This window comes from Stylophora pistillata, unplaced genomic scaffold (assembly GCF_964205215.1).
Source record: "Stylophora pistillata unplaced genomic scaffold, jaStyPist1.2 SCAFFOLD_4466, whole genome shotgun sequence".
NCBI classification, from domain to species: Eukaryota; Metazoa; Cnidaria; class Anthozoa; order Scleractinia; family Pocilloporidae; genus Stylophora; species Stylophora pistillata.
In genome coordinates this window covers 1-14,127 of record NW_028290892.1, presented here as the reverse complement: position 1 = coordinate 14,127, position 14,127 = coordinate 1, and the positions used below count along the sequence as shown (strand labels likewise).

Here is a 14,127-nt window from a genome sequence, read left to right as displayed (position 1 = left end):
AAATGTGTATTTTTTAGCTTAACCCTTTGACCCCTAAGAGAGACTAACATCTAATTTCTCCTTACAGTATCACCCCTGAATCACACATCAAGGTAACAAGAGAATAAAGAAAATGATCCCCAACTGAGACGGCTCTTGATTGTCAGTAAACAAATTCTCTTCAGGAGAACCTTGGGAAATAAATAAAGAAGTGTATGGAGAATATGCATACTGATGTTTAGGGTGTAAACGGTAAACAACCTTGAGTTAAAAAAAAAGAAACTATTACCAAAATATCAATTTTTATAAATCTTTACAACATTTTAACTACCAGACTTGATCAACATATAACTTTTCTCTATAATATCAAACTTTATTCAGCAAAAGGGTAATGCAAATACTCAAACTTAGGTTGGTAAGTTAGAAGTTTGTATCTTGATCTAACACCAAATTCTTGTAAGTAATTTCAGTTACAAAGAAATGTGTCACATATAGAGGGGAGAATTAACAATCAAATCTCAGGAGGAAAAGGGTTTAGGGCCAGTTTGGGAGGCTAATTTTAATTACATTATATAAATATTGGTCACTTTTTTATTATCTTTTGATCAACGATGTGAATTTGTGATGATATCCACATTACTGGTATGTTCAATCAATTAAAGGAACCAATATCAAATGAGCGTTGATAAAAAGAGAAAAAAAATGGAAAATGGAAAAAGGTGAATACAATTATATTAGCTCAAACATCTTTCTACTTTTGAGTTTCGAAAATATAGATAAGCTTAACTAATTATACCTTCAGCGGTGTCTATAGTGTTCACAGGATCACTTATTGCTGTTCCTGTATCATCTCCATACCCCGCCCCATCAGTCACCATGTCCTCAGGCCCATCTGATTATTAAAATATAACCATTATAAACAACTTAACATTTTGGTAATCTCATTTCGGTGTCTACCCTAATCTGTGGAAATTTAAGAATAAAATTAATGAATGATGCATTCCAAACAATCTTTAAATGATGCAATTTTATCACAAAAAGAGCTAATATTTTCATTCTCAAATCAACACCTTTATTTTGGAGGTTTTTGGAGCTATAACAATGAATAAATACCAACAGCATATGGACCAGTTTGTTTAAACATCTGGAGTTAATTCTTATGTTACCTTTTGCAATCTCTATAGTGTTAAAAGGATCACTTTTTGCTGTCCCTGTGTCATCACCATTCCCAGCCCCATCACATTCAGTCACCATGATACCAGGCCCATCTGATAATTATATATAATCATTATAAACAAACACTAAATTCTTGTGTTAATGATAATTCATGGAAAATTATTTAACTTTCCCAACATTTCAGTAATCTCATCCTGGGTGTCTACCTTAAGCTACATGCAAATTTAAGAATACTTAAGGTCATTGAATGAATAATGCATTCTAAACAATCCCTACAAATGCAATTTTATCACAATAAGAGCTTATTTTTCTATTCACAAATCAACATCTTTTAATTTTACTCCTGTGGATTTTGGAACTGACTATGAATCAATCATGACAGCATATGCAGTTCATTCAAGCATCTGTAGCTTTCCAAACCATAGAATTAATCTCTTATAGTTACCTATTCAGTTCATGAAATCACCAGGATTTTGGATAGTTATTTTACACAAGGTAGAGGTTTAATTGTTTAAAATTAATCTCCCTTGTTAAACTTTCTGCAACATTTCTAGCCAAGAATTTAGGTGTGATTTTCCAAATTTTGCAACCTTCAGTTGCATATATACATTTGCAACTTCCATCTTGTAGAGTAAGAGAGACATAAACCAAATTGGGAGAGGGAGGGGTGGGCTGGGATTGTGAAGCAAACTCACAGTTCTCCAAGGTTTAGATTTCCAGACAGTACTGTCTCTTTGAAGTGGGAGTAGGAGAACACCTACTCCTGTCACTTCATGTTATGGAAAGCTGACAGTTAAGCACCAGGCATAATGGGCCATTTTGCTTAATGTAAACAGACTTTGCTCTCTCTAATACAGAAATTATTTCATACCCCAAATATCAGTGATAAATATTAATCTATGCAATTTATATTTCATATTCCAGATGTAAATAAAATAAAAAGATAGTAAGTTTTTTTCCCTCCCTATTTTCCAGATTTTCAGCACCTGAAGAGGCATACAATCCCCAACACAATCAATAATCATCACCCACCCAACATTTTAATGAAATGTATAAGTTATCGAAGATTTATATTCTTTTTGCAAAACAGTTACAATCTTAAAAGGAAAAAAACTGTGTCTTATTACTCTTAAATTGCCAGTCATCATGATACCTTTAATCAAATGAAAGTTTGAAAGAAAAAACATTGTCATTAATGCCTTCCTTACAACTGTTCCTCCAACTCATCTTCAAATCAAACTTTTTGTTACTTTAGCAGTTTACTGGTATGCTGTACCCCTGGGGGGTACTCGATATATTCCTGGGTGGGGAGGTGCGGCACGGCCCCTCATACCCTGACCCTGTTCAAGACAAATATCGCTGATTTTCCTACCCTGTTTAAGACAGAATTCCAATTTTTGATACCCTGTTTAAGACATTTAATGTGCCTGGTATCAATGCCAAAATCAACGGAATTCAATATTAATTAAAATTAGAGCTGGTAAAACTTTTGCTGTTTATCTTCCAAGAAAAGATATCCTGTTTAAGACAAAAATTGATAAATCGATACCCTGATTAAGACAAAAAATGATCAATTCGATACCCTGTTTAAGGCGAAAAGCTCGAAAAACATACCCTGGCTGGCCGCACGTCCTCATTAAGCCCTTATAAGGGAGTACCCCCCCCGGGGCTGTACCTTTATTTCCAGCAGTGTTTACTGCGTCAACAGGATCTCTTTCTTTTGTTACATGATCATTACCATTCCCTTCCTCGTCGCTCACTAGGTCATCCAGCTTACCTGTTAAGAAAATTAGAATAAATGCCATGATAAAAAAAATAATGATGATAATCGATGATAATATCGAATTTTAAACTACTTTAGTAAATATCGTAGGAAAAAGGCTAAGCATCCTTGGCGTCAAAGTGGAGCCGACTGGGAAGCTATTTTGACTCTTATCTATGTCTTAAGAGGCAAAGGATTCGAAAGTGCTTAGGGAAGCAATACAACGCACTTGACGCATTCCTTCGCGTTCAATTTTAATTTATAGTTTTGAGGTTTTTAGAACGTTTCCCAAATAGCCAAGCCAATTGTTGTTAACAGAGTAACACTTTTCTCGACATATGTTATACATAACCCCTGTTGATCAACTGTCTACTGCAAGTAATGTCATTCTACCCAAAGGTTGATCGCTCAGTTGTACACAACATCCCAATGTCACAATAGGTATCCGGTAGATTCTTCTAAATCAGAAACAGAACAGATATGCTTACCGTCAGGCTCCATTCTTCCGGTTGTAAGTGAAAAAATCTGAACCTTCCGCGAAAGATCAACTCTACCGATGATCTTAAACATATTCTGTAGCAAAGTCACATTAGGAGGGCCAATTTTGTCATCTTTCTGTAGGGCATCAAACAACTGCAATCCACTTCCTGCGTTTTCAATTAACCTAGAAGGAAGAAAGTCACCTGCAGCAAATTTTAACCCTTCCAGATCTTTGGCAGATAGTTCAATCGATAGCTCTATGAGCAATTTTCTGTATGAACTTACGCGGTATTCTTCTTGCGCCGACGCCATTTCTGTAGCAGTCTAAGTGACAACTACATTTTTCCGCTTTATGACGCTGCTTCCGATATTTTATTCCAAAAAGTTTCCTGTTCTCAGTTCTGGCAAACTCATTCCCAGAGTCTCTCCTCTTCCCGAGCTGTGGTGGGGGAAGAGAAAGGGATAGTTCATGTCTTTTGTTGCTTTCATAGTCATCACAATCAGTGTTAATATCATTATTATCATTATTATTTTGCCACACATTTAATAATCTTACATCGCTCCAACAGAAACATGCCCTTGCTTCAGGTGACAAACGCTGAGTTAGATTTGAAAACCATATCAGTTACGTATGAGTTGGTGGAGACCTTAAGGTAGTGACTGTCACGGGTGTTTACCTCAATTTGCATATTTTTCAACACTCCCACTTCACTCCAATCCGATAAGAAAATGTGTTCCACATCTGACAATCAAGGAAGCCGAACAATCGACGACAAATTCAAGAAAAATCTTCTTCGATCTCTAAACGAACTGAGGCAAGCTCGCATTCTTTGTGACGTATTCATTCGTGTTGACAAAACGTTAGAGTTTCCAGCTCACCGTTGTGTTTTGACTGCAGGCAGCGTTTATTTTAAAGCTCTGTTCTCGGATGATTTTCGTGAGAGAAGGAGCGGTGTGGTGGAGTTGGAAGGGATATATGACATGGACAAAGTCCTTGAATTTCTTTACACGGGTGAGGTGGAGATAAATGAATCCAGTGCACAAGATTTAGTCATGGCTGCCGATTACCTGAATATTCCAGCCTTAAAATTACACGCTGCTTTCGTGTTAGAGAAGTCCATCAACGTGTCAAATTGTCTCTCCCTACAGACGTTTTCTACTCGGTTCGACTGTGCTCTGTTAAAAGAATCGTGCACCTTCTTCATAAATCAAAACTATCCTCTTGTAACAAAATCGGACGCGTTCAAAGAATTGAGTTTCGAGGCACTGATTGAGTTACTTAAGACTGACGAGCTTAATGTTGATGACGAAAGCGAAGTGCTCTGTTCTGCGCTCTCCTGGATTAAGTACGACCTTCATTCGAGGGAGAAACACCTTCTCGAAGTCCTAAAACATGTTCGGTTTCCGCTCATTCGCAAGAACTATTTAATCAACATTGTTAAGAATGATATGTTGCTTCGAAGTAACGCAGTCGAAGTGAACATGTTACTGAAAACGATCAAACAAACATCCTCGGCTGCCGAGAAATTTCGAGAGTTGCATGTACCAAGAACTGGACCTCTCGAGACAGTGGTAACACTGACAGGAGAAAGATTAGTTTCCAAGTATGGCTCAAACAACAATATTTTGGCGTACGTTCCGTTGCGTGACTCATGGGTAACATTATCTGATCTTCATCTCCCACGTCACGGTCACGGTGCGGCTGTCTGCCAGGGTTCTTTGTACTTAGTGGGAGGGGTAAGTGAAAACGTCTCTGCTCCTTCCCACATGTGTCGATTTAGCCCCCTCAGGAATAAATGGTGCTGCGATGTGGCGGACCTTCCTCGCCCAGTCTCATTTGCTGCTGTTGTATCATTAGATAACAAGTTGTTTGTTATCGGTGGAAAAGACTGCTGCAATACGGCTCTTCGTAAAACACAACGTTACAACCCTGAGCGTAATCAGTGGGATTATATCGCAGACTTAAACGTACCACGTGTCAGCCACTGTGCAACAGTGTTGGATGATTTTATCTACGTCATCAGCGGGGACAAAGCGAATTTTAAAAGCTGCGAAAGATATGACTCAACGGTAATGAGATGGAGACTTCTCCCACACATGACCACGTCACGCCAGCAACCTGCAGTTCATGCACTTGGAGGGAAAATATTGGTAGTTGGCGGTTACTCTGGTTCAAATTACAGAATGCACACGACCTGCGAGGTCTTTGACCCTAAGAAGTACCTGTGGAGCCTGGTACCTGGACTTGGTGTACCACGTGCGGGATGCGGGATCACGTGTATGGCAGATCAAGTGTATGTATTTGGCGGGTCGAATGGCCGCTCCATCTTGAACACGTTAGACAGTGTAGAGTGTTACAGCGAAGAGGACAAGGAGTGGAGAAAGGTCACGGTTATACCAGAGGCTATAGTCGCCCCTCAAGTGGCTATGCTTAGAATGCCTACAAAATATCTAACATGAAGTTATTTTAAAACGAGATTGAAGCCTTAGAATTGAAAAAAGAAATTGAACGGGTTATAACAAAGACACAGACCAATTTTAGAATGTTTTCTCGATTTTCATCTCCATTCTCCTTTCCTTTAAAGTTTCCAAAACTATGAACAATTATCCTTAGACTACTGTAAGTCATTGGAGTGAATAACACAAGGGGTATTTCAAATGCTACTTCAAAGCAGTGCGAACATTTACTAACTGCACGTACAGTGGATGAACGATTTACCGCCTACAGCGGTTCAGGGTCCCTGTAATTTTGCAAATTTATTGTACATTGGGCCTATGCTAACCATAGCAATATTCTTGGGACATTCCGTTGGACGCAAATATAGAAGTTTAAGACTACAGAAAAAGACAATAAAATAGAATAGTGTCGGCTGTACATTTATTTACAACTCTACAAAAAAAGGTACTTAGTATTCGTTCTGAAATTAGCTACTACCGTAGACAGAACGGTCGGTTCTTATATGATTGGATAAGCAACAGTAATTATGGTTATCACATTTCAATATTATCACAGTTTGAAGTGTTTTATGGTGACCTTTAAGAACCTCATAAGAGTGATCGACGATCCCTTCCTTGACTTTTATTATCACAATTTATTTTCCTTCGCAGCATAAAGGAAGGCTAATTTGATATCCTGCTCAAGTTTTGAAGTAGAAAAATTAAATGGCTGTAGCTTGACATGCTTGGTTGAAAAAAAATGCCATTCTGTTTTTAGTGTAATAGGAAAAAATCCGAGCCCCAGATGGGACTTGAACCCACGACCCTCCGTGATCTAGTCGGATGCTCTAACCACTGAGCTACTGGAGACTCTATGGTGTCAATTTCCTGTTTTGGACAGGAAATTGAAGTGATGAGATCTGGAACATGTAACATCACAATGTGATATCTCTGTGATATGTTTTCAATTGCTGTTTAAAAGTGTAACTCACGGGGTAGTTCAGTTCTTTAAACGGTGTGTTAGAACTCTGAGTTATGCATCCGGGTTTTCCTACAAATTGGGTCGGGTTCATTTGCAGTTTATTTCCAAAGTTGGCATGACCAGTCCTTTGTAAAAACGAGGAGGATTCTGTGGTGTCCTGTGGACATCCGGGACTATACACAGTGGTCAGGTGACCGAGAGAGTGTACGTGTATGTGACAAAGAGCGGGAGTTAGAAGGGTGACGGTGTGCTGTTCGAGTTATTGACCTTAGTGGCTTCTAGGAATATTAGAGATTCATTTTCACTTCTCTCTTTCCTAAACTTCTTGTACATACAAAATCGATCAGTGGCCTTCAGAGTCCAAATCTGTACGGCGTGCGGCGTGGATTTGCAAGTGTTTTACGTCCTGGCGTTGCGATATGTGTTCTGTATTTGTAAAAGAAACCAAATAAAAAGATTTATCATACAAATTTTGGTCAGCTAGAGAACATTGTATAATTGTGGCCTATTCTAGCGATCTATAGATGCAGACAGATAGAAAGTTCATGGTGTAGATTTACTTTACTGAAGGAGTTAGTTTGGGGAGCTTTTCCTCTTCTCGCGCTTTCATCTGCGCTCTGGCGGCCGCCATTTCTTCTTCCAAAGCCGATAAGTCTTCTTTGGCACGCTTTCCTTACTCCTAGACGACAAAAAGATGGCGAAGAGACGCTGTCAGAACCTTAATTAATGATATATGTTACCACTATGCAAACACCTTGTCGACAATGAAGAAATGCAGCGTTTCCTTGATAGTATAGAGACCGAATAATCTCAGAAAAGCGTTGGACGCAATAGTAGGTACGGTGGAACCAACCTCAATCGGAAACCAAGAAAAGTGGACAATTGAAAATTATGCACCCCCGATAGAATACTCTGAGAGTGGCTTGATTATAAAGGAAACAAAAGTTTATCTTTGATTGATTTTGGGGGGCCTGACCCCCCTCCCCCCCCCCCCAGCCCCACCAGCCCTGAAGATGCTGAAAGCCTGTTGTAAGTTTACTAAGCGAACTAACCAGCCTCGTCTTTGTGGATTCTTTCACTGTGTAAAACATGGGTCCCAGTTCTGCCAGCCAGTAGCCTTCAACAGCTGTGAAACATTGCATGTACTCCTGTGTTAAAGAGTTGAGAGACAAATCAAAATAAGGTAGAAGAAACATGTCTGCATGCCTGATTAATTAGTTGCACCATTCTGCACTCCTGACGCAAACCTAAGAAGGTAGGAAAGGTCTCCCTAATTGGTGATGGCCAAATGCAGAATACATGACTAACAGAACAAGATGAGAGCTGGTGTCCACATCAATGGTCCCTGACACTCAGCAATAAGGTTGAGAACAGGAAAGCCAAGCCAAGAGAACTCCGGTCAGAAGAACGCCAGAGTTATAATTTCTCCCAAATCATAGGTATCATGTGACTACATATCTGTGGTCTTACCTTAGAGGTCATAACAAGCTCATGGTAAACAATGTAGTCGGGTGTGTATCCCATATCAAACAAAGCACTGGTGGGATGAAGATGACACGGCATTCCTGTTCTCATGTTGACGTATTCTCCGATACCCTGCGACCAAAATGCAAACCATTAATATCAAAACGACCTCTGGTTCGCAGCTAAACATCCAACGCAGCTTGTACTGCTTTGGGCGTTTATTTCCATCGTCATTGTTGGTTTTTATTGACGCGAAAAGCAGATATCATTACCTAAATGATCGATATTTTAGCTCAAAATCACTGCGTCATACGAATTGTGACGAGGCTCATTTCATAAAACTCATCTTGTTTCTTGAGACCCTTATCCTAAAGCAACTTACTACTGATAGTAGTCGCAAAAATATGCACTGAATTCTAACGCATAATAACAGATTAACATTGAAAGGTCAAAATTAAGCTGATTTGAATCTACTTTAGTACTACTTCCTTAATGTAACATTTTACCTTAGGGTGTTAAACAACGGTTGGCACCATAAAGTTTTAATTTGGGTTGCTGATACCCAGTCAAATGAAGGGTCTAAAGGTGATTTAACTTATTGATAGTTGAAATAAACATTTTCCATGCCTGCAATTTCAGAACTACATAAGTTGACATAAACAAGTTTAACCTCTATGTAATTCATCCATGAATATCAGAAAACTGTGCTAAGTGACTTATTGTGTGAATGCATGTTTCAACCTGTGTTTCTCCAAAAGTAACAGTTGAACTGCAAAAATAATCATGAGGGAATCTTTCTTTCAATTGAAATGAAGGCCACATATTAAACTCCACTAACTTTGTAGCCAACTCAAAATCAACCAAAGCCCAGCAGGAATTTCTTGTCTTGAGCCCTTCAGGAGAGCAGATCACCATCTACTTCAGTTCAGAAGATGATGTCATTGGGCAGTGACATTAACGTATTGGCCTTGTCTCCTTCACCTCCACATGTAAGAACAGTTCATTTAATTTATTTCTTGAGTTGTAAAAGACAAAAAGAGAGGAGAATCGATATCGAGCTCAATATTCCGAATGACTTCCGAGGTCGAGTAAAATCGTGTACGATTTCAATCGAACTCAATTTCAATGGAGCTCAGTATTGGCCGATTGAATTCCGATTGAATTAGCATCATATAAGAAACCGCTCAACCAATCAGATCGCTGGAAACTATTTGCTCAGCTCTGAAGTTATACTAATTGATGATATTCACCACGCCTTTGGCAAATAATTGTTAAATATGCGTATTATATACATATATTTTTTCAGGGTGTTAAACAACGGTTGGCACCATAAAGTTTTAATTTGGGTTGCTGATACCCAGTCAAATGAAGGGTCTAAAGGTGATTTAACTTATTGATAGTTGAAATAAACATTTTCCATGCCTGCAATTTCAGAACTACATAAGTTGACATAAACAGGTTTAACCTCTATGTAATTCACCCATGAATATCAGAAAACTGTGCTAAGTGACTTATTGTGTGAATGCATGTTTCAACCTGTGTTTCTCCAAAAGTAACAGTTGAACTGCAAAAATAATCATGAGGGAATCTTTCTTTCAATTGAAATGAAGGCCACATATTAAACTCCACTAACTTTGTAGCCAACTCAAAATCAACCAAAGCCCAGCAGGAATTTCTTGTCTTGAGCCCTTCAGGAGAGCAGATCACCATCTACTTCAGTTCAGAAGATGATGTCATTGGGCAGTGACATTAACGTATTGGCCTTGTCTCCTTCACCTCCACATGTAAAAACTGGAAGTGGAAATACCAAAGAACGCACACTGAACGAAAAGGGTAGGGAGCAATTCCCGGTGTTAAGATCTGCCCTTCCAAACACCAGGGTCAGGTGGAGGGTGGGTGACTGGCTCACCATCAGTCACCAGAGCCTTTGTTGGTAAGAGAAACCCATATGCAAGGCTATGCGCTAAGGAAAATTGAATGGAGCCCAGTGCAGTGAAAATATGAAATTTAGGGTGCCCAGCATATGCTTTGTATAAAAAAAAAAATTCCTGAGTCACCCAAGAGCAAAAGGGGCCCCCAGGCACTGCTAGACGACAGCCTTGCACATGGCATTATGCATCTACAGGTGGAATGACAATAAGGGATTATGAATGGATGCACACCTTAATCATAAATGTTTTATATATGTGATCATCTCCTAGTTCAAGCCAAATATGGAGTGGGGGATCAAACCACACTGCTTGTTGTGGTCCTATCCCAAATTCCACAGTGCTTGGAAATTTTAAACGGTAAGAAGTAAATCCCATAGCTCAATTGATATGTTTTGAGCAATATTTGTTCTGAAATTGTTTCCAAATTAATTTTGTTGCAGCTGACAGCTATCGTAATCATGCTTGTTTGTCTTAACATAAATGGTTACATAAATTCTAAGTATAGTATGTTAAAAAAGTATCAAGAGGTGCTATTGTTGTATGAAATACTTAAAAATTAAGTATATTTCTTTATAGAAACAAACTTTGATGTACAAAAATTCAAGGATGCACTGGCCAATGCTTCAGAAATGGTCACAAATCTTGCCAAGGAAAGGTAATGTACTTGCAATTGTGGAATGCTATCATCCGTCAATGCCTATCCCAAGGAGGAGATAAGGTTCAAACCAAAATCCCCTCGAATAGTCAGTAAAATAATATTAACTAGTGCAATATGACAATCATGAGATGCTGATTAGTAGCAAGTCACCCATCAAGATATATGTCACCTTAATGGAAATCTGCATCTGGCAAGATGAATCTGATGTTTGTGTAAAATTCATGTATTATTTTAACCTCTTCCAATGTTTTTTCCTAGAATGAAATTGCCAAGGGCCAAAGTAAGTGAAGAAAAGGTAGTGATAACAAAATGAAAATAAATATTGCCCTAAGTGAGTTTCTTTCAATCCTTTAATGTACAGAGAAAGAGTCTACTGAGATAGAGCCTATACCTGTTGTTAATCTTATCAGTTTATTAGTTCCAACTAATCAATCAACCCAATCACCAACAAACCATAACTTTTGAATTTTGGCAGTTAAATTTATAATGCCTTTGGACACATACAATGTTAGGGCTAGAATTTTTTTATGTACCTGGTACATTATTATTACTAAGCTCCGTATTGTCAATGAAAAGCCCCAATAGGGGATTTGGTGTCAAAAGAATTATTGATTTTGAATATTTTATTGACAAAATATTTGATATGTTGTTGTATTGCTCTGCAGTGCAACCAAGAGGCCCAAGCCAGTATAACTGCTGAGATTGAGATGGGGAGAAGTAATATTAAGGTGAATGCTTTATTCCAATGGAAAATTACCTTTGGGTGGTTTGATTAAAAATAATCAATACCATGGTGATATACAAACCCTTTTAGTTTAATCAAATTAATTTAACCCTGTAGATACAGATAGAAATTAATGGTTGCTTTGGTAGACTAGAATGTGAAATTTTATGGCTGAAAGTGCAAAAGAGGAAATAAAGGGAGGCTTGGTATATGTATATGTAGTGCTATATTGAGATGTTTACTTAGAGATGTTGAATGTGTAAAGATTTATTTGTCATTTGCATTTTACCATCTTATAGGAGACAGACAAAGATCATGATCTAGAAGATGATGAGGTAAGCATAACAAATATTCATAAATAAATTACATTAGTCTGGATTGGATTATTCTGGACCAGCTGGACTGGATTGGTTTGCACCGGCTAGACTGGATTGGTCTGGACTAGCTGGATTGGATTGATCTGGACTAGCTGGACTGGATTGGTCTGGACTGGCTGGACTGGATTGGTCGGGACTGGCTGAACTGGATTGGTCTGGACCGGCTGGACTGGATTGGTCTGGACTAGCTGGATTGGATTGGTCGGGACCGGCTGGACTGGATTGGTCTGGACTGGCTGGACTGGATTGGTCTGGACTGGCTGGACTGGATTGGTTTGGACCGGCTGGTCTGGATTGGTCTGGACCGGCTGGACTGGATTGGTCTGGACTGGCTGGACTGGATTGGTTTGGACCGGCTGGTCTGGATTGGTCTGGACCGGCTGGACTGGATTGGTCTGGACGGGCTGGACTGGATTGGTCTGGACCGGCTGGACTGGATTGGTCTGGACTGGCTGGACTGGATTGGTCTGGACCGGCTGGACTGGATTGGTCTGGACCAGCTGGACTGGATTGGTCTGGACTGGCTGGACTGGATTGGTTTGGACCGGCTGGTCTGGATTGGTCTGGACCGGCTGGACTGGATTGGTCTGGATGGGCTGGACTGGATTGATCTGGACCGGCTGGACTGGATTGGTCTGGACCGGCTGGACTGGATTGGTCTGGACTGGCTGGACTGGATTGGTCTGGACCGGCTGGACTGGATTGGGCTGGACTGGATTGGTCTGGACTGGCTGGACTGGATTGGTCTGGACTGGCTGGACTGGATTGGTCTGGACTGGCTGGACTGGATTGTAATGGACTGGTTGGACTGGACTGGCTAAAACGATTTCGTTGGTGTTAATCTAAAGATTAATAAATGTTAATTTACTAAACATGTTTAATCAATCAAGATAGATTGAAATAAAACCAATTTACTCTAAGCCTGCTATGTATACCGTTGGAGTATGACAAGGAGTAAAAGCACTTTGGTGTGTTTTTCCTGCTGTCATACTTCCACAAGGTTTTTTTTGTAGGTGAAGTTCGGTCCAGCCCGAGCATCCACATACGATGCACTGGAAGAAACAGTGGAGGATAAAGGAGACGAAGGTAACATATTGTCCCTCATACTAGCGCTGTAAACTAGATCATCAGACTCAATAGCAAAATACTCCCCCTCTTGAGTACTTCCTTTTGGCTTAATTCGTGTTATTGTTCTTTAAAATAGGTCTTCCAAAGAAACGTAAGAACAAGAAAAAGAAGAAAAAGAACAAGAAGAATAAAAGGAAGAGAGAACCAGAGCATCATCAAGAAGTTATTGAACCAGCAGAGAAGAAAACAAGGGTGGAATAAATGAAGCAAGAAATAATTAAAAAACTCTATGAATGAATGGGTGTGCGAATGAATGAATGAAGTGAATGAATGAAGTGAATGAATGAATGAAGTGAATGACATAGCGAGCAACTGTAGGAATAAAGAACTGAAGGAAAGAACTGAATGAACGAATGGAAGGATGGATGAATAAATTAATGATTTAGTGAACAAACGAAATAACGAACAAATGAATGGATGAATAAAATAATGAATAGTAGATTGGATCCAATTTCTCTTTCTTGACGTCCTTGTGTAAAATTCCAATCGAAAGGGAAGAATATTTGGTGTTGCTGGCAAGGAAGAACATTAAGCACAATTTCAAATTGATGACAAATAATTTTAAATATTCCATGCAGAAATAGCTAATTTTTAAGACGTTACGCTGACGGTTTGAGTGTTAGCCCCTCGTCAGAGTGAATACAACCTAGTTATGAGGTGGTCAAGACAGAGCTCAACGGAAATAGGAAATCAACAACGGCAGTTCGTTCAACTTTAGCCAAAATGAATAAATATTTAAAAACGAATCATAAAAATTATCTGACTGGCACGAATTCTCACCTGTGAAGTCGAAATAGCCTTCACTTCACTTTTACTGAGATCAAAACGATCGTCATTTATCCGTGTTCAAACACCTACGTATGAAATCCGAGTTCCACCCAAATGCCAATTTTTGGATATATTAAGTCACCAGTTACCAGTGTGAAGTTCCACTTCAAGGACACTTTAGTGCCTTCACTTAACACTGGAAAATTGGCTCTTCGAGTATCAGCTGAGTCAGTTCGGGGTCCAGGCTGGTGGTGGAGCAGTC

General features: G+C 39.3%; 4 protein-coding genes across 10 annotated transcripts; 2 read left to right on the top strand and 2 right to left on the bottom strand.

Annotated features, from left to right (window-relative positions):
- Positions 1-378: 378 nt before the first annotated feature.
- On the bottom strand, positions 379-4,060 carry LOC148715677 (astrocytic phosphoprotein PEA-15-like). 3 transcript variants are annotated; one of them, XM_088746629.1, is made up of 5 exons: positions 3,683-3,920; positions 3,406-3,581; positions 2,831-2,932; positions 1,146-1,247; positions 379-871 (listed from the first exon to the last, which is right to left on the bottom strand). In XM_088746629.1, the coding sequence occupies exons 2-5, from the start codon at positions 3,485-3,487 to the stop codon at positions 762-764; spliced, it is 396 nt and encodes a 131-aa protein (XP_088602755.1). In that variant the 5' UTR covers positions 3,488-3,581; positions 3,683-3,920; the 3' UTR covers positions 379-761. The 3 variants fall into 3 exon arrangements, with proteins under 3 accessions (XP_088602755.1, XP_088602754.1, XP_088602753.1); XM_088746627.1 differs by adding an exon at positions 3,954-4,060 and having other exon boundaries at positions 450-871; positions 3,406-3,836; XM_088746628.1 differs by lacking the exon at positions 1,146-1,247 and having other exon boundaries at positions 381-871; positions 3,406-3,924.
- A 64-nt stretch (positions 4,061-4,124) lies between these two features.
- LOC111342346 (kelch-like protein 25) lies at positions 4,125-6,696 on the top strand. Its single transcript, XM_022949424.2, has one exon. The coding sequence runs from the start codon at positions 4,127-4,129 to the stop codon at positions 5,855-5,857; it is 1,731 nt and encodes a 576-aa protein (XP_022805159.2). The 5' UTR covers positions 4,125-4,126; the 3' UTR covers positions 5,858-6,696.
- A 518-nt stretch (positions 6,697-7,214) lies between these two features.
- Positions 7,215-8,407, bottom strand: LOC111342964 (pre-mRNA-splicing factor ATP-dependent RNA helicase PRP16-like). Its single transcript, XM_088746636.1, has 3 exons — positions 8,286-8,407; positions 7,868-7,963; positions 7,215-7,241 (listed from the first exon to the last, which is right to left on the bottom strand). The coding sequence occupies exons 1-3, from the start codon at positions 8,388-8,390 to the stop codon at positions 7,215-7,217; spliced, it is 228 nt and encodes a 75-aa protein (XP_088602762.1). The 5' UTR covers positions 8,391-8,407.
- Positions 8,408-9,523: 1,116 nt separating this feature from the next.
- Positions 9,524-13,543, top strand: LOC148715676 (uncharacterized). Of its 5 annotated transcripts, none has more exons than XM_088746631.1 (8): positions 9,524-9,659; positions 10,481-10,567; positions 10,787-10,865; positions 11,127-11,163; positions 11,534-11,596; positions 11,892-11,927; positions 12,983-13,055; positions 13,174-13,543. In XM_088746631.1, the coding sequence occupies exons 1-8, from the start codon at positions 9,557-9,559 to the stop codon at positions 13,296-13,298; spliced, it is 603 nt and encodes a 200-aa protein (XP_088602757.1). In that variant the 5' UTR covers positions 9,524-9,556; the 3' UTR covers positions 13,299-13,543. The 5 variants fall into 5 exon arrangements, with proteins under 5 accessions (XP_088602757.1, XP_088602759.1, XP_088602758.1 ...); XM_088746632.1 differs by having other exon boundaries at positions 9,529-9,659; positions 11,127-11,148; XM_088746635.1 differs by having other exon boundaries at positions 9,574-9,659; positions 10,078-10,567.
- Positions 13,544-14,127: the final 584 nt, after the last annotated feature.

What these genes read in the sequence shown, in the direction of transcription:
- LOC148715677 (XM_088746627.1), bottom strand. Translation starts at nt 3,709, where the DNA reads ATGGCGTCGGCGCAAGAAGAATACCGCGTAAGTTCATACAGAAAATTG. An exon ending in CGGAAGAATGGAGCCTGACG is followed by an intron (nt 2,933 to 3,405) that starts GTAAGCATATCT and finishes TTTTCTTAACAG; the next exon opens with GTAAGCTGGATGACCTAGTG. An exon ending in CACTATAGAGATTGCAAAAG is followed by an intron (nt 872 to 1,145) that starts GTAACATAAGAA and finishes TTTAATAATCAG; the next exon opens with ATGGGCCTGAGGACATGGTG.
- LOC111342346 (XM_022949424.2), top strand. Translation starts at nt 4,127, where the DNA reads ATGTGTTCCACATCTGACAATCAAGGAAGCCGAACAATCGACGACAAA.
- LOC111342964 (XM_088746636.1), bottom strand. Translation starts at nt 8,390, where the DNA reads ATGAGAACAGGAATGCCGTGTCATCTTCATCCCACCAGTGCTTTGTTT. An exon ending in AGCTTGTTATGACCTCTAAG is followed by an intron (nt 7,964 to 8,285) that starts GTAAGACCACAG and finishes TCTTTAACACAG; the next exon opens with GAGTACATGCAATGTTTCAC. An exon ending in AATCCACAAAGACGAGGCTG is followed by an intron (nt 7,242 to 7,867) that starts GTTAGTTCGCTT and finishes TTACAAATACAG; the next exon opens with AACACATATCGCAACGCCAG.
- LOC148715676 (XM_088746631.1), top strand. Translation starts at nt 9,557, where the DNA reads ATGCGTATTATATACATATATTTTTTCAGGGTGTTAAACAACGGTTGG. An exon ending in TGGGGAGAAGTAATATTAAG is followed by an intron (nt 11,597 to 11,891) that starts GTGAATGCTTTA and finishes ACCATCTTATAG; the next exon opens with GAGACAGACAAAGATCATGA. An exon ending in ATGATCTAGAAGATGATGAG is followed by an intron (nt 11,928 to 12,982) that starts GTAAGCATAACA and finishes TTTTTTTTGTAG; the next exon opens with GTGAAGTTCGGTCCAGCCCG.